We start from the raw sequence: 17,680 nt of genomic DNA on the forward strand, positions 1-17,680 counted from the left end.
GCCGCGAGGGACTATTGTACATCATTGAATAGGTCAGTGCATGAACTCATTTAGCTTGCGGGACGGATCTTGTGTTACTATTCGCGCAGAGATTACTGCATTATCATCTTACTCTGAATGTGCGTCTGAGCTCAGCGTCCCACGGAGGCTAAGCCCAGGGTCAACATGTCTTGGGAGCCTGTAGCTAAGTAGAACCTATACATGACGCTGGACCATATTGAAAGGGGCGGAATGTTCCTTTCACGGTTTAAATCTTTAAGCATATACTGTCGACAATCTCAAAAGAAATTGCAGGCGTTATCGAGTACGCCAGGATCAGAATGAGCATTCGAGAGACATCATTGATACTCCCGCAAGTCAGTCACGATTCCCATTCCTCCCACAAACATTCACTCTAGAGGACCTACTGCGGTGTTACTCAGGTCTTTATCAGTCATCAGTAGTGGATACAGTTAAGTTGAAAGTACAGGAATTGGGACTCAAAATGACCTAAACACTATATCATCAAGCCAATCAAAGATCTCACTTGAAAACATTCACTGGAAGTGGTCCTCCGCGCACATGCAGGACGTGAATAGTGATCACATGGGAAACTCTTTGATCGTGAATAAACGATTCAACTTCACTTCTGCCATGTTTACGGTGGACTTAGTTAAACCTCATCGCAATGTATCACCCTCTACATTGCTTTTGCCCAGCTCACTCAAACCAAACTTTTCTGGGCTTCCACATCGAGTGCTCAACTAAGACGATCTCTCCATAATAATCAAGGATTGGTTCCTTACCAACCCTTGACATAGCTAAGATCGCCCACCCTGTGGCCCACAAGCTAGGTATCACTAAAAGCAAGCTTGATGAGGCAATTCGGCAGCTTGCGGCGGCAACGCCTGACGTCGCAGTCCTGAAAGACGAAGTGGCAAGGCTCCGCCAGCATGTGCCCCGGGAGTTCAAGACGAAACCACAGATTTCCTCCCAAACTAGACTCCGCTCTAGATTTAAGAAGAATGAGACCACTATCCCACGATACGCCAGAGCGACACAAGCATCCGAAAATCGCTCAGAAATCCCGAAAATACCAACTCAACATCCCAGGATCGCATCTGCGACTATCATTTTCACAATTAGAGCTTCGATAGGCAGCACAAAATACTTTCGACGAAACCATGGGTCTGGAGACACTCATCATCCTCCCTTGAGCCCTCCGCGGGGTACTCAGGAAAGAATACCACGAGAGCGTATTTGGGTACCTTGTGTTTTACGCGAGAGAAGAAGAAGGCCGTCGTGGGCTAGAGCACGTCCCAGAGGTTATCGGCAAAATCGCATCGCGGAGGATTGGTTATGGCAGCACCGCTACGGGAAGCAAAAGTACGCGCCGCCCGTTAGCCTGGCCGGCTGCCCCAGAACACCTCCAACGCGACGCCACAGCACCTCCAGTCGCCCAGGCTCTGAGGCCGTCGCGGATCTGGTCACCAGAGTCAAGGTCGACTGGGCGCGGCAGCAACTCCACGGATGCGAAACCCCATATGATGTGCCGGAGTGGCTCATCGAGACGAACGGGCAGGGCGCACTGGAGGCAGCGACAAGATCACGACGCCGACTGAGCTATTCAAGCTAGATGTTCTCTATAGGCGCGGCGGAAACAAAAGTTGGAAATGGATCTGTGTGGGCATTGAGGTCTGTGATCCAATTGAGTCAAGACTCGCGGGCACGAGGAAAACTTGTCGCAGTTGGCCAGATTTTACACACGTATTTTATAAGTAGCATCAACAACAGCACTCTCTGCCATGAATTACCATCACACAAAATCGATAACTTCTTGGTACTTCATATAAGCTAGGTATGGCAGCCCCCTAGCGGCACTAGCGGTAGACACCAAGGCTCTGCGCTTGTCTGAACCTAGTTCAGACGCTAACATCGCCCATCAGTCACTCAGATGGCCCTTCTTCAATAATATACTGCTCAAACCCCACAGTCTCTTACCACATTAGTGCCCGGAACACAGTGAAGTGCAAGAATTGTGTGAGTGAAGTGGACTTAGATTTCCTTAGTGAAGATAGTCCAGAGGCTGTGCTCCGCACAATTTTGTGACGACAGCATCACAGGAGTTGCCATCTTATGGACACCATTCATTTCAGACAATATGCAATGGTTAAGAACTTACTATCTTAGTACACAAATGAGTCACTTGAGGTTCTACACTTGCGGAAACTCATACTTTTCTTCTGCATATGGAGGACGTGAATGTTTATTGTATTGAATTTCACATTCTAGTAAATAGCGCTTCCACTTCACTCCTAAAGTGTCAAAATATATGTACATGCCACCCACCATTGTTCAAACTTCTGCTCTCTTTACCCAGAATTCTTCAGCCTGGAAGCCATCATGAGCAGCAAGGAGCCGCTGATGACCAGCATCCAGACATCAACATCATCACCTTCATTATCCTCATCAGCCTCACAACTCCACCACTTCGCTCCCTAATTTACCATGGCTCACCAACAGCCTGAAGGCAACGAACTCGCAGTCACGAGAATCATGTTGGAGCAGGTCATAAAGCAGCTTGCGCAGAGAGACAAAGATATTTCCTTTTTGAAAGAAGAATTGGCCCGACTGCACCGAAAGAGTCCATCGGCAGATGTAGCTACACCTTATTCCACTGACTCAGCTGTGGTGGAGTCTGCTTGGGGTGACAAAGGGTAAGGATCAGACTTGACAGGCTTGTTCATAACTTCTATCAAATGTATACGTGCTGACGTCTCATGCCATACAGCTTCGTATCCACACCAGGAACGCCGACGTCCATCACAGCCGAATACGCAAGGTCCAGGGAGCCGTCAGTCACATCCTCAGACGATGGAACGACCACGTCACAGCATATGGGCGGCGATCTCAACACTCTCGCCATACATAATCATACCGAAGCTTCATCAGACGAGTGCGGTGAATCTCAGCATGAAGATGAGGTGTCTGGCGATTCTTGGGCCTACCAACCCGCCGCCCCATCGTCTACAGTCTGGGACAATCAGTCTTCAACATCTACAGTCCGGGAAAATGAGTCTCCAGGGCCCATTACGTGGGATGAAGGATACCCTGACGATTCCGGTACATACGCATGGGCAAATAATACTGCGCCAAGCTGGGTCGTCGAGGGTTCTAATAGCCCGGGAGCGAACGATGAGGTTTTCCAACCCGGCGAGCCTCCAAAGTGGAGGAGTTTAAAGCTGCGACCGGAAAGCAAATCTTGGCTCCATCCCCTGTCATTCTGGGGATCACCTCACACCATGTCAGACGCCAGGTACAAGGACTTGATTGACCTACACGCGATCCCGCTGGTGACACGGCTCGAGGAAGACGACTGGCTGAACTCGTCCCTGGAGAATGTACGTGTCGACGATTTTCTTCTTTTCCGACTTCTCACAAGAGGCCGTGAACTCGCACAGAAGTGTCTCTGGACATACATGGACAAGAACCGACCGCACATACGCGACCGAGCATTTCCTGGAGGTTGGCATCAAGTGAGGCTTGAGGTTACTGTGATGCGCGAAATACTGGAGTTCAGGTGCCTGAGCTACCGCGAAAACCGCGCAGACCTGGCATACGATGCAGTGTTCAACGTTATCCCTCTCAGGCACCTCACGTGCCATTGGAACCAGGGAGACCTTGGCTGGTCCCGACCTGCTCCTAGAGTGGTGGACTACCATCTAAAGAACGTCCAGAAGCTCGCCATCCATTTCTACGACGAGGAGAAAGCGATGGAGGCGCGCAAGCTAAGGGACGAGGCACGCCGGCTTGTCGAAGACACGGTGAGCGAACTGGAGACGCTAGAGCCACTGTTTGATGAGTACGCATGGAAGTACCACCATGAGCAGATGTTTGAGCAAATCCGGTTCGCCAGGGACGAGGGCGACCCCGATCTGTTCAAATACCCAGACGTAATTTTCAGAGCCGCGGATGCTTGGTGGCGGCGCCGCTCTTCTGAAGTCCAGACAATCCTGGTCTCGGAGAATCAGACTCCTTCTAAGCCGGAGGACCGTCAGGAGAAGCCCCAAGTGGAAAAGACCCAGACGAAATCCGGGGTGGAGGAGGGCCAGGTGGCGAACCTGAGGAGGAAGAAGTTCACCGTCAGGAAGCTCAGCCGTCGCCACAGCATATGTTCCATAGAGACGTATAGTTACTCGGTGAGTATGTAGTGAAGACGAAAGAGGTTTATGGCCAAAATATATGTATATGGGGGTGACTTGATTGACGGAGATTATCGGCAGACGCGAAGATCTCTGTCTGCATATGTAGCTCCCGTGTGTGACCATGAACACGTAGCTGGTTTCCTTAATTTTGGTCACGAAGCCAAACTGAACCGGGGATTCAATTCCCTTCAAGATTTTTGCTATCTCACTGCGGACTCAAGCTTGCGGCGAGAGCTACTTAGGTAGACCAGGAGGATCAAGAGACGAGTCAAACACATGTAAGAGAAGCCGAGAAGGTGAAGGTAGAGAATTATGAATATGATCGGGTGAAGAGATTGTGAGTCATATATTAATTCTGGAGAATGTTCTATTACGGACAACGTACCTGCAAAAAGGATCAAATTGTTTTACTGGTGTGCATGTGACATCCAAATAATATGACCAGATTGTTTTCTTCTATCGAAGAGCGCCACTCGTCACTGATGAATAAGCGAGTCCCTTATCAATAACGAGTATCTTATCAGCATTGCTATCTGGTGGCCCTCGCCACGACCACCCAAACAGTCCCGTGTCGCGTGCTGCATACAGGCCTAATCACCGTGCAAGTTGCCCGACATCTGTCGAGGCATATTTCTTCGTAGGAAAAGATGTGCGTCCATCCCTCAGACTCGCAGATATGAGGTGGCATCCCTGGAGCCCCTCTTCACTGTATCTGAGCCAGGCAGTTCCTTCAGACTCCTGATCGTGTGGCTCTCTCTGACGAACAACACATCAGGCAAGCTTCGTATTGCTAGATGTGCATGTGCACAGCTTGGGATTGTCCTCACTTCTCCTTCGAATTGCCCATCGCCGGCAGATTGGACACGATAACTCAAGATAGTCAATGCGCGGTTATCCTCATAGCCAAGAGCTGCATGTTGTGATGAATTTCAGTCGCTGAAATATTATATCAAACATGAATTGGAATGATCAACTAAGTATATATAAGACGAGAAAGCTATTATAAGTAGCCTTTCATCTAGATATCAGGTTTGGCCAGTACTAAGGCAACATGAACGGCCTTGATGGTGGAATATGCCTCCAAAGCAGCCTCACCTAGCTCACGGCCGACACCTGACTGCTTTAGACCGTCAAATGTGACCCGAAAATCTGAGTTGTTGCTAGAGTCAATCCAGACATTTCCGGCTTGTAGGGCAAGCGACACTCGGGTCGCTCTCGTAATATCGGCCGTGAACAGAGCAGCGGCAAGTCCGTACTCAGTACCATTAGCTAATACCACGACCGCATCCTCCGAGGAAAACGTTGATATAACACCAAATGGCCCGAAAGTCTCTTCTCGGTCCACCTTCATAGATGGTTTGTTGTCATCAACAAGTGTGGGCTCGATGTAGTAGCCCTTACCCAGAGGTCTGTTGTCGGCAGTCTTCCCACCAGCAAGAATAGTAGCTCCCTCATCGCGGGCAGACCGAGCGAATGCCAAGATCTTCTCGTACTGCGCTGATGAGACTTGTGGTCCGTGCCACGACTTCTGATCAAAGGGGTCGCCCACGATGGATGTCTTTGGCGTATAAGCTGGAAGAGCCTGACAAACTCGTCATAAGCCTTTTCAATATCTCACCAGTGCCGCCTATCACGGCGATGCGCTTCGGGATCTGCTTTGGGATTGCCATTGTCTGTCTGCTCTTGTGGCTATGTGAGGATAATGGTCTAGCAGCTACGACCAAGCCGTTTTACTTCTCAACGTTTCAAGCTTTCGTCGCGCAATCAATCAAATGGGCCTCCTGGCTTATATAGGTGCTATTTCCTAGTAGCGTCAAGTGCGGCGGGGCTCCGTCCCACTCTCCAGCGCGTGGGCCACTCGTGGACCCCCACCTCCCTGTTGCGTCCCACCGGGTCCCGGGTACCCGTCTACCCAGCACCCAGACTGTGGGTTATTCCCGGCCCTAGCTGCGCGACCACGGACGGGGACTTACCCAACTGGATCAATATCCGACAAGGTCCAGGGCATTTGTACACACGATAACGCCGTTGGCGTGCTCCATCTCCTGAAGCTCGCGCTTGTCTGGTATCGCAATCGGGTAGACAATGGAGATATTAAAGCCAATCGTCTGAGAAGCAAAATTCAGCTGGTTCCATCTTCATAGAGAAAATTGTACAAGATGAGGACTGCATAGTGCCGAGACTGGTCTTGGAGAGAAGGTGAGGCGAAGGAGGAGGGCTGGAAGATGGTCAGGTAAACTGTGCCTATGATGTGAAAAATCGAACTCTGATTTGAGGGCCATGTCGTGTAATTTAGTCTCTTCAAATTGAATACCGTTGGAAGACTATATACGTGATGCTTCTCATCCCATCATGCCTAGCTCGCTTCAGCTCTGAATTAGGCAAGTAGCGCCTTGGAGGATGCACGACTCTTGATAGCTTCCAGTGGCTAATCATTTTCTAGCGAATGGCCTTCGACGAAGATGGCGCACGAGGCACGTCGCCCATGTACCTACGAATACCTTACGCTGGACCTGTTCCGACCCGGCCTCCGCAGTGGACCTGAATCATGCCAAGTTGCTTATCACAAGTGCTGGACGTTCCAATATACCGGAGGGGTTTGTGATAGCTCGCCGAACGGGACCCAATTGGCTGATAGGCTAGGCGAAACTCCCTTGATTCTAAATAGGCAAGTCTGGCTTGAACCCATCGCGCGTTTACCTTCCATGATGTGGCGCGGGGATGCAATTCATCCCTGACTGTCCGGATTTCACTGATCTCTATATAGACCACATTTTGTCTTGGTAGAAGGAAGGAGACATGAGGAGAAGGTAGTCAAGCGCTCCGTTGCCTGAACTTTTGACCCATTTCGTCATGGCCTCGGTAGCCGATACCTCTCTTGATAATGCAATCGATGAGGTGCGGCCTATCAAGGTGGTATGCATCGGTGCAGGCTTCTCGGGCATCTTGTGTGGCATTCGACTTCCCCAACGGCTGTCGAAACTCGACCTGACTATATACGAGAAAAATGCTGATTTTGGAGGTACATGGCTTGAGAATAGGTGGGCATCTCGCACCCACGACACTTGAAAGCGAAATGAATGATGCTCAACATAGATCATTAGATATCCTGGAGTCGGATGTGGTACGTCACGCCACCTGGGACGGGCCCAACTAAGTCTTTAACTCTGGGCATAGATGTACCATCTCATAGCTACCAATACACCTTCGCCCCAAATCCAAATTGGTCCATGTTCTACTCTGGTGGCGCGGAGATCCACGAGTACCTGAAGGATGTCGCATGGCGTTATGACGTCGCGAAATATGTCAAGTTCCAGCATGTATTTCAGGGAGCGACATGGAACGACGCCACCCATCAGTGGAACATGAAGATCCTCGACGCACAGTCGGGAATGGTGAGATGAGACCAATGCACAATACTATACCATAAAATCGCTAACATTAGTTTCTTGTGCGGTGCAGGCCTTTGACGATACCGCAGATGTCCTCATCAGGGGAACTGGTCTTCTGAACAAATGGAAATGGCCGGATATCAAGGGCCTTCATAGTTTCAAGGGCAGCCTCATGCATACAGCAAACTTTGACCCGAAATTCGATTGGACTGACAAAACGGTTGCTCTGATCGGAGCTGGATCCACAGGCATTCAGGTCCTGCCGCACATTCAACCAAAGGCTAAACATGTAGTTCACTGTATGAGGGGCAAGACGTGGATCAGCCCGGTTGGTTACGGAGCGGATATTGGAGGTGGCAGCAACTTCGGTAAGCTTGAGCAGCATTCCTTGTCGAGTAGTCTCTCAAAGTCGTCATCGTATAAGTGACTGACCCTGATACCACAGAGTACTCGATAATGGAGCGTCGTAACTTTGAAAACAACCCATGTATCTACCTTGAGTACCGCCACAAACTGGAGGCGGCGATGAACCAAAGTCAAATCGTCACATTCCGAGGAACAGCGACGCAAAAGCGATTCTGGGAGGCAACCGACAGGTTTATGAAGGCCAAGCTTGCAGAGAAACCTGAAATTTACGAATCCTTACGTCCTCCATTTCCACCGGGCTGTCGTCGCTTGACTCCGGGCCCCGGCTATCTTGAGGCCCTTCTCCAGAAGAATGTCACTTTCATCGGAAGCAGTGTTGCAGAGGTAGATGAAAAGAGCATTCTTGACCAGCAAGGCAACTATCATGAAGTCGACGCTATCATTTGTGCCACGGGTTTTGACTAGTAAGAGTCCCATACGAAGCCCGTCGTTCAGAGATTGAAGGCTACTCCAAATACTCTGAGCTATTGAGGATCAGTACCTTCAAGAACGCAACGGCTCCCATCATCGGGAGAAATGGCGTAAGCCTCGATGATATGTACACACCATTTCCACAGGCCTACATGGGAGTCGCAGTGCCTAATATGCCAAACCATTTCATGTTCCTCGGACCTGCAAGCGCGCCTGCTTCTGGAAGCTTCATCCCCACGTTGGAATTGGTTATGGATTATATCATACAGTGCATATTGAAGCTGCAAATGGAGTCTTACGGCTGGATGGAGCCCACGTGAGTGTCCACTAAGAAGAGAGCTCAAGTCACTTTGGCTCACCCCCTCATAGCTCGGAAGCACTACAGCATTTCAATGACCAGGCCGACAAGTATTTCCAGAAAACTGTATTCACGTACAAGGTAAGCTTCAGACCCCTTTTACGATATGAACTCAACGTAGCTCACCATATCCGCAGTGCAATTCCTTCTTCAAAGGTGACCAAGACGAAGGACGTGTCTCCGTCGTTTGGCCTGGATCGGCCGCGCACTACATGAAAGCGATGAAGAATCCGCGGTGGGAGGACTATCAGTATGGATTACGACGGGAAGCTGACGGCAATTGCATGTCGTGGCTCGGCAATGGATTGACGGTCGCGCAACAGGGAAAGGGTCAATTATCTGCCTTCTTGGACGAGATAGATGTGCCGCCTATCATCAATGCCGGGGTTCGGCCTGATAAAGAATTGTACATCGAGCCTGCTGCAGTGCCTGGAGTCTCAGAAGCCATGTTTGATATTAAGGCAGTTGTTTCTGGACTGCCGGCCTGATCTTTGAGAGCCATTAGAGGCCCCAGCAAGGGATACTGTAGGTAAACGAGATGAAATACAAATTCACGTTCGAAGAATCGGATGATTTTGGAACTGCGAACAATGCTTGGTAGCCATGTATGTGCCTCTCTCTTCATTTTTTTGTTTGTTTCTGGCTTTCATCCTCTATTCGTCATCAGGGCCGATTTCTAGGGAGATGCATGAATGCAAGTTTTGATGTACGCTGACATCTCTGCATTGTTTCTTTGACACGCTTGTGCCACGGGCGGCCACTGACTGCGCGGAAATGCTGCACTGCAAATCGGTGTTGCGGCCTCGGCCACGTATAACATGACCACTTCTTCGTACGTCTATTTTACGCGCTACGAAGAAAAAAAGGCATCTCGGGGTATACTCCAGAGCTTTTTCAGATACGCATCCCCACCAGCAACAGGGTCCTGTGGTATTGGGACTGCGATGGTCTGCATCCTCGCAGCTTCGATATCCAGAACCTTTATCACCGTTCTCTGACACCCAACGAGGGGCTCCCTGTAATTTCTTAAGACTAAAGGGCTTTGAAGACAGTGGGATATATAAGTGGTCCACAATACCTACATCTGAGAAGAAAGATATAAATCGATACTGGCCTTCTTCAGATATATTGGAGTGCCCAGTTCCCACTGGATGCACAATAATATCCCCCTCTTTGAAAGTCAGTGAAAGTCCTGGCTCTTGCGAGTCGGAGTCTTCTGGTCGGTGCCCGTTAGTCTCGTCGTTCTCACCCACGCCCATTAGCACAGTGGAAACCCCCGACAAGATGACTGCAATGATGCGTCGGTTATCACAATGGCATGAAAAAGCACTGGACTTGTTCGTTATCTTCCCATCGTCCGGGGCCTTTCGCTTACAATAACACTCGTGCACATTCGGGTGGTAATGGCAGACCTCTAATCAAAGCTGGAGACCAATTTTATCGTGGCCGTCAGTAGCGCCTGAGTACATGGAGGCCGATGGAGTTACGCAGAAGTCTTGAGATGGGTCCACCCTTACAAACTAATTCTGAACAAACATGCCTCAATTTCCAGACTGCTCGGATAACCGAACCATCAAAAGTGTTTGGTGCGCTAGATATGAAGGTTAAAGCGAGATTGGTCGTAAGAACGTTTTCTCAGATGCCTGTTTCGTGCAGTGCCTCATAGTTACGACAAGACTGTCTGTTTGTTAGCATATCATGACTGGTTTTATTTGATATAATACCGGAACATAGTCATCTTCGACTCCTTACTCACATTTCGGTTGTCCCTTGTTCACTACCTGTCCTTCTTGCACATCCGAGTCTCCCACCGGATGATTTTCTAAATTGGCCAGGCATCCTTCGAGGTTGTATATCCAGACATGCTCGATGTATGGAAATAGGGAGATGGGTGGTGTTTCTTTTAGATTCTCGTATAACATCCTAGTCTACCAGGAATATTAAGAATTTGTAGGAAGCTCATGGGGCTCGAAGTATAACTCGCACTGGCCCTGCTGTCCATTGGTCCCTCCTGATGTCCGTGTTGTGATCGCACTGTGGCTTCTGACCCATGCCAGCTCCCTCCAGGACCATGCGTTCCCTCATGTCTGTTGCTTCCGAGAATGAGCTCTCTCTATGTCCTCAGTATATCTTGATTTTCTCCTTCTTCATCAGCCGTTTCAGGCACGGCAAATCGTCTGAGTGTCCGACGACATTCCGCCAAGGCAGAAAGATGCCTACGCGGAGGAAGGAGCGCTCCGATGCCCCTTCCAAGGGGACCAAGACCAGACCGTATCCCGCTTTCAACACCCCTGAACTTTCATCTTCAGAATATATATCCTCAGATCCCAGAAGCAGTAGCGTTGCCCGCGAGATCAACTGATCAAGGCCTGCTCTAATGACTCCAAGCAGGGAGCGGTCTCCCGATTCGACCAGAAAATCCAGCCTCATTACATACTCCCGATATGCACTGAATGCATTAGGGCAAGCGCCATCGTAAAGCGTAAAATAGAGGTCTCGTGATCCTTCAGGGTCGAAGGCATCCTTCTCGAACAAAACTTTGTCCTCATCGATCCAATACTCATCTTCTATGGTCCAATCTGCTTCAACGATCCGACCGCTCACAGATCCCGCCAAACTCACTGACGATTCAGACCAAGATAGAGAGGCCAGATTCAGAACATACCCTTCCAAGGTCAAGTAAGCATTGTCAATCTCACCATAGGGATTCTCGCCGACCAGTTCCTGGTCAACGCCGAGGATAGTGATTTCTGACCTACAGTCTTCGTAGGGTATACAGAATTCAAGTCCCACAATGCCGCGTGCGAGACTACTCCACGAGGGGATCAGGTACGGCTTTTGGCCATGACGCTTCAAGAGTGCGTTTAGAGATGCATCGTGTATCGAGGACAGAAACTGGTCCTCCCACATCAAGCTATGGTGAAGCCTGTCCACCCAGTGCCCAGCGATGTAGTCCACCTTTAACACGTCCCCGAAAAGCCTTGCCAAGCCGGACAAGGCCGGAAGAACATCCTTCGGGTCAGTGAAGGCTGATTTGGTGAACATTGAGTAGCGACTTATGACCTTTTCCCACGCTTCATGCAACTCGTCATCGCTTTGCAAGGATGGAACTGGCTCAGAGCCTATATAACCATTCTTCGTTGCGAAAGAACGATCTCGAGCAAAGTATACCTCAGTATTTCCAAACACGATACGTGCGCCGGCCATAGCGTTTTCTTGGAACGTCCAGCCCCTGCGGGCCCATTGGCTGTAGACGAAATCTCGATAGAAGTCTGTGTAACGCAAAGGACCTCGTATGTCTTTGCTCACATGACTGAAACATGTCATGAATGAGCCATTAATGCCAGGGCGGCGTGCTGATTGATAAGGAATTCGTAGCCCATGTCTCGTGGGATTGAGGAATCCTTCTTTGCACGTGCTTGAAGACGCTGCAATAAGAGTCACGCGTGCTTTGCCATATATATCATTCATATGGCTGCATTGTCTTTGCCATTCCTGGATATTGTCTTGAAGGATGCAGAGAGAGTCCACCCAGAGATAGGGTATGGAAAGGCGTCGTGTTATTATTATAGCGTCCTTTAAGACCGGTGACAGAGCGTCGAAATCAAGCCTCTCAAGATGGTGGTTGAGGTTCTTACTCGTGGTTTTCGACTGCAATTCTGCGTGTTCGCGGCGACCCCAGCAATAGCTTAAAGCGGAATATTGTTGTTGTTTTGCCGAGCTGGCGTTAATGTTGCTTCCTTCAACAAGGCGCAAGCTGCTGGTCCCCACATCGATGAGCCTTTCGGGAAGAAAATCTCCATTGCCGTCGTCAGGGAGCTTGTGCAATTCCGTTTTCAGGAAGGAGATGATCGCGTCGTCTTCGTGATTTCGTACAGGTCTAGGCTGAAGGACAAGCCATTTCGTCACCGCTGAACAGTCTATAACGATAAGTCACAAGTAAGCAGTCGTGTAAATGGACCGAGCTTTAAGGTAAGGCTGCTTACCAGTAATAGCCTCTATCCGAAAGACGAGGTAGATCTTAAAATCGCTATTTCCGATCGCAACGCTGACAGTCAAATACTTTAGACCGGCGGAAGGATTGCAGTAGCCAAGATCCAATGGACTCGCGTATTGGAGCTCGAGACCGAGCGATTCCCGTCCAGCCTCTGTGATTCTTTCTCCAGTCAAGTCGTGCCAAACGTCTCTGAAGTCCTGAGACAGGATGGCCTCTCGTAAAAAATCGCAAAACCCGCAGCCCGCCTGGGCAGAATCGAGGAGACCGGGTAAGTCAGGCCATGTGTCCGCAGGCAATTTGTGCTTAAGTAGTGGACCCCGCGTGGTCTCTATATGGGGCGTGTCTCCATCATCAACCTCTTGCCAATCCGGACCATCGTCGCGTAACGCAGCCCCATGAGCCTCCAGGCACGTCCTGCAAAGCCCCAAAGGATCCTCAGAAATCTGAGGAGGCGACAGCGCTGGAGCTCTCATGGCGACTGGACTCTGGGAGATATCCTGCGAGGACGACATGATCGACGAGGAGACAGTTTGTTAAGTTTGGTGACAAAAGATGAATCATGGGGACACGAGTCCTTGACTCTGTGTGCATCGAAAGAGGGATTTTAATTACGCTCTTGCCCAACGTCAGGTCCAGGCTTGAAAGACTCCGCTATCATACATTCGATGAGGACAACGAACCAATCACACATGCGTCCCGAGGTAACACAGCATCACCGGCATTCAGATCGAGTGCATCGAATTTGGTATCCACCGGGGGCTACCCCATAGTTAGGACAGCAGGGGCTTCGCAATTGCACTTTCAAGTCTTGCTTTGTATAGGCTATTTCTAATCTCCAGGTTCTTCTACTAAGCTGGAACGATCATATTTATCAACAGGCAAAATACACCTTGGTTCATAAGAAAGTATGGCCAATTCGCAGTGTAGGGCATTAGGCAAGAACGATTCAATCTTGCATGATTGTTTCTTTCTAGGGTATAATATTGAATCTTGTATTAGCTACTCTCCAAGTTCACGAGGAAGCTGAGCTTACGAGATCTTCTTAAACCGTGTTCGCCGCTTGTTGTGCAGCGGCGTTAGTGATCATGTCACATCGCTCGAATACCTGTGACCAGCGTCTTCCGAAGACTTGTGACACGGGAATTAAACTATTGTAGGAAGTGCCAGTCGGAATAAATTCCAGCAACTCTGAGGAACTCACTGTTCAGCCTCCCGGGCTTACTGTGAGCTGACTGGACAATGTTGCTGCTGCAGATACTGTGTCTAAGGTTCATCATACAAACACCTCCGCGTACATGCAATCTAAGGATTGGGCTATCGTGCAGCGGGATAATCTCCGCACTACATATGGAAAGGTTGGATGAAACGGACAATGAAGCATCTCGACCGCGCCACCTGTTGGGGAATTTGATATGTTACCTTTCTCTGTTGCCACAGTTGGTTCTATTGTCGATTACAGGACATTTGATGAGAGCCTTGTGTTGATCGAAGAACCTTTGCCAAGGGCACGAGCTGGTCGACTTCGCTTGCACCATGCCTTATTCGGCAAATGTGTTTAAGTAGGTCTACGATGAGTTCCAGATCATTCACATTCAAGTGTGTGGTCTATTTGTCGACTCGTTCCAAAGACAGTCTCCGAATCGCATCACCTAGTGACTTGTCAATTTGCTGCGACTTGTTGCGTTGAACATCTAGCTCCACCAACCACACTCTATTAGGCGCACTACGTAGACTTCACAGCACCACCAGTGGGCAACAACCCATTCGCTTCAAAGGCCCTATTCATGATCTCCTGGATGACCCACTCCTTCCTCTTTCCATACTGATTGCCCGTCTCGCCTTTCTCTTCCGCCACAACCGCCACCTCCCTCTTCACCGCAGCATACTTGTCCCTGTCCTCGGGATGCTCTCTCAACCAGTCCCTGAAGATCAGATGGCGCGCAACATCAGGACATTCCGGGCCGTAGACGTGGATATTCGTATCAGGCGTCTGGCACCCGAGGAAGCGGTGACCATAATGCAACGGCTGCCGAAAGTACAGCGTGAAACCGGCTGCCTCGAGCGCCGGCACGTACGAGTCTTCATCGGCGGGGTCGGCGACTACGAGGTCGATGTCGATGACAGACCGTGCCGAGAGCTCCGGAACGCTGGTGGATCCGACGTGGTGGATGTCGATGGCGGCGGAGCCGAGGGCGGTGCGGATCCGGGATGCCAGGTCCGAGAAGTCGTTTACCCAGGAGGGGTTGTAGTCCACAACGTGCAGGCCGCGCCGCGCGGGACGACTGGCCAGCATCTCCATCGGTGCGACGACGTCCGGGATGGTGGTGATTGCGCTTGGGGAAATCTTGGACAACATGATCACCGATAAGTTAAGTGGGGAAAAGCTTGCCAGTGTGCTGCACGTGAAGTAAAATATATTCTCTAAGGCCAAGCGTGACTCCCGCTATCCTGCTGATGCGGGTGAGCTTCTTGAACCAGCTTGCAAGGTTGTAGAAATCCCGAGGTGCAAAGTACACAAGTGGACATCTTCCTGGTCGTCCGAAGCAGCCTCCTAATATCCGGCCCGGGCCGAAGTCGTTTCGGATGTACGTTACTTCAATCGCCGGTTCCCAGCCCATTGCAGCCTGTAACGTTGCCGTCTTTGGCATCCGACCTATTGTCAGCCATTACTGAACATGAACCAATACTTTGGGTCAGAAGCGATATTCCTTCGTGCCTGACATTCATTCAATGCTCGATCTTACCGTCAAGCTATCTTAGCAGTGCATGTATCACTACCACAGATCCCTCCTCTCTTTCTCTCAAGAGTTGTGAGCACTCTCCTTTTCAAGGCCTAAGCTGCCATCCGTCTTTCTTCTCACCAAAGGAGTAACTGTCAGTGATTGGACTCTACATATACAATGAGCCCGCATATGCTGGAGCCCGAGTTCGTAGCTCCGCTCCCTCCAAAAAAAGACGTTCTTCTCAATTTGCGTACCGGCAAGGTGCGGCCATTTGGCGGTGTCAAGCTTCGGTCCGCCATCAATAAGCACAGGCGACAAGGCAGAGTGGAGTTGACGGAACTTGGACTTGTTGGTGACGAGCAGCAGTATGTCTTGCATGGCGGAGTGGACAAGGCGCTCCATGTGTTTTGCGAGAGCAATTACGCGAAGTGGAACGATCTGGTTCCGAACAGAAATCAACTATTCATCGTCGGTGGCTTCGGCGAGAACTTGTCGTTCAGCGGCTTGAACGAGGGAAACGTGTGCATTGGCGACAAGTTCCGGCTCGGCGCCGAGGTGATCGTGCAAGTCAGCGAGCCACGCCAGCCATGTTACAAGCTGAACCATCGATTCGAATACAAGAAGATGTCTAGGATAGTGCAAGACACGGGGATGGCGGGCTGGTACTTCCGTGTCCTGAAGCCCGGATTCATCCAGGAGGGCGATGAGCTTGTCTTCATCGAGCGCATGTACCCACAGTGGTCACTGCACCGCGTCCAGGACTTTTTGTACCGCGAGGTCGACAACATGGAGGTTAATGCAGAATTGGGCCACATGCCTGAGCTGGGTGGTGAGATCTCAAAGCTATTCAGAAACCGGGTGGAGATGGGTGTCGAAGGTATGAGCAATCGTCTGAATGGCATTCCCGGAAAGAATCGACTTGATCTGGCTTGGCGGCGCTACAGAGTAACCGAGAAGGAAATGCTTACATCGAGAGTCGTAAGACTAAGTTTCAAGATTGAGGAAGCAGAAACCGACGTGGGTTATGAGGAGCTCCATCTTGGAAAATTCCCGCATGTTCGAGTCAAGTTCGGTCCGAATGGGCAATTCTCTAGGGCATATTCTATCGTGGCGGGAGATATGAGGTCATTCGAATTAGGGGTTTCCAAGGACGATAATTCTAGGGGCGGCTCGGCGTATTTGCATGATCTGCTAAAGGTCGGGGATGTTATCCAGGCCAGCAAAGGCCATGAAGCGTCACATACAGACCGCAAGAAAGATCAGGGTAAGCATAGACGACATATATTTATTATCGGCGGGATCGGTATCACAGCGTTTTTGCCTGAGATCCGAAGACTTTGGCTAGCGGGCGAAAACATCGAGGTTCACTACGCCGTCCGCAGCCGGAAAGATATGGCGTACTCAAGCCGTCTCCCTCCTGAGGGTGAACGAACCTTTATTTACGTTAAGACCGAAGGGAACAGGCTCAGTGTTCGAAGCATCGTATCAAGCCTGCAGAACAACGACAGACTGGAGACTTTCATCTACACTTGCGGCCCGGCGTCTTTGATGAACGAATGCCGTGAGTTGACTAACAAACTCCGGTACCCGACGTCCCAGCTGTGCTTTGAAGACTTTGGCGCGTCAACTACTGGTACCGGTGACCCTTTTGAAGCCGAGATCAAAACCACAGGGCAAGTTCTGCAAGTCCTCGGAGAGAGGTCTTTATTGGATGTGCTCAACGAAGCAGGGTTTGACATCGAGTCATCTTGTATGGTGGGTAACTGTGGTACTTGCATGGTCGAATATTTCAAAGGCGACGTCTTACACCAAGGGCTCGCTCTGGATAACGATCAGAAGGAAACCACGTTGCTGAGTTGTGTTAGTCGAGGGAAGGGAAGGATCGTCATTAATTGTTGAGCCTTGTGATCTTCATACGAGCAGGGGCATGGTGCAAAGGCCAAAATAACACCGTAAAACGAACTTGCGCAAAGTTGAAATTTATATCGAGATGCATTACGCTCTATTTGCAGTGGAATAAGAAGATTCCGTATCAACATGTTCCTATGAGCCATGATGTTGTGTATGTTGTTCATAAATCACTTGGCTTTTAAGAAAAAAGATACCATATCCAACATCTGATACTAAAGCGATCATTGTCTCGAACGGAATCGGAAAGGGTTGTTGAAAATTTCACGTGTCTATTGATG

General features: G+C 49.9%; 6 protein-coding genes across 6 annotated transcripts; 3 read left to right on the top strand and 3 right to left on the bottom strand.

The window, feature by feature from the left end:
• Nucleotides 1-2,487: 2,487 nt before the first annotated feature.
• J7T55_000420 (uncharacterized protein) lies at nucleotides 2,488-4,190 on the top strand (the record flags this gene model as incomplete). The annotated part of the gene is made up of 2 exons (XM_053132536.1): nucleotides 2,488-2,696; nucleotides 2,771-4,190. 2 exons carry the CDS (start codon nucleotides 2,488-2,490, stop codon nucleotides 4,188-4,190), a joined length of 1,629 nt encoding a protein of 542 aa, XP_052989657.1.
• A 1,012-nt stretch (nucleotides 4,191-5,202) lies between these two features.
• J7T55_000421 (uncharacterized protein) lies at nucleotides 5,203-5,854 on the bottom strand (the record flags this gene model as incomplete). The annotated part of the gene is made up of 2 exons (XM_053132537.1): nucleotides 5,203-5,756; nucleotides 5,803-5,854. The coding sequence occupies 2 exons, from the start codon at nucleotides 5,852-5,854 to the stop codon at nucleotides 5,203-5,205; spliced, it is 606 nt and encodes a 201-aa protein (XP_052989658.1).
• A 1,183-nt stretch (nucleotides 5,855-7,037) lies between these two features.
• Nucleotides 7,038-9,259, top strand: J7T55_000422 (uncharacterized protein; the record flags this gene model as incomplete). Its single annotated transcript, XM_053132538.1, has 7 exons — nucleotides 7,038-7,206; nucleotides 7,362-7,579; nucleotides 7,647-7,944; nucleotides 8,022-8,406; nucleotides 8,481-8,729; nucleotides 8,783-8,852; nucleotides 8,909-9,259. 7 exons carry the CDS (start codon nucleotides 7,038-7,040, stop codon nucleotides 9,257-9,259), a joined length of 1,740 nt encoding a protein of 579 aa, XP_052989659.1.
• Nucleotides 9,260-10,892: 1,633 nt separating this feature from the next.
• Nucleotides 10,893-13,280, bottom strand: J7T55_000423 (HET-domain-containing protein; the record flags this gene model as incomplete). The annotated part of the gene is made up of 3 exons (XM_053132539.1): nucleotides 10,893-12,043; nucleotides 12,410-12,691; nucleotides 12,758-13,280. The coding sequence occupies 3 exons, from the start codon at nucleotides 13,278-13,280 to the stop codon at nucleotides 10,893-10,895; spliced, it is 1,956 nt and encodes a 651-aa protein (XP_052989660.1).
• Nucleotides 13,281-14,491: 1,211 nt separating this feature from the next.
• Nucleotides 14,492-15,124, bottom strand: J7T55_000424 (uncharacterized protein; the record flags this gene model as incomplete). Its single annotated transcript, XM_053132541.1, has 1 exon — nucleotides 14,492-15,124. The coding sequence occupies one exon, from the start codon at nucleotides 15,122-15,124 to the stop codon at nucleotides 14,492-14,494; it is 633 nt and encodes a 210-aa protein (XP_052989661.1).
• A 544-nt stretch (nucleotides 15,125-15,668) lies between these two features.
• Nucleotides 15,669-17,383, top strand: J7T55_000425 (uncharacterized protein; the record flags this gene model as incomplete). The annotated part of the gene is made up of 3 exons (XM_053132542.1): nucleotides 15,669-16,755; nucleotides 16,837-17,246; nucleotides 17,357-17,383. The coding sequence occupies 3 exons, from the start codon at nucleotides 15,669-15,671 to the stop codon at nucleotides 17,381-17,383; spliced, it is 1,524 nt and encodes a 507-aa protein (XP_052989662.1).
• Between the last annotated feature and the right edge of the window lie 297 nt (nucleotides 17,384-17,680).

The sequence above is a fragment of the Diaporthe amygdali genome (genome assembly GCF_026229845.1).
Source record: "Diaporthe amygdali strain CAA958 chromosome Unknown NODE_31_length_594919_cov_65_084759, whole genome shotgun sequence".
Classification (NCBI taxonomy): domain Eukaryota; kingdom Fungi; phylum Ascomycota; class Sordariomycetes; order Diaporthales; family Diaporthaceae; genus Diaporthe; species Diaporthe amygdali.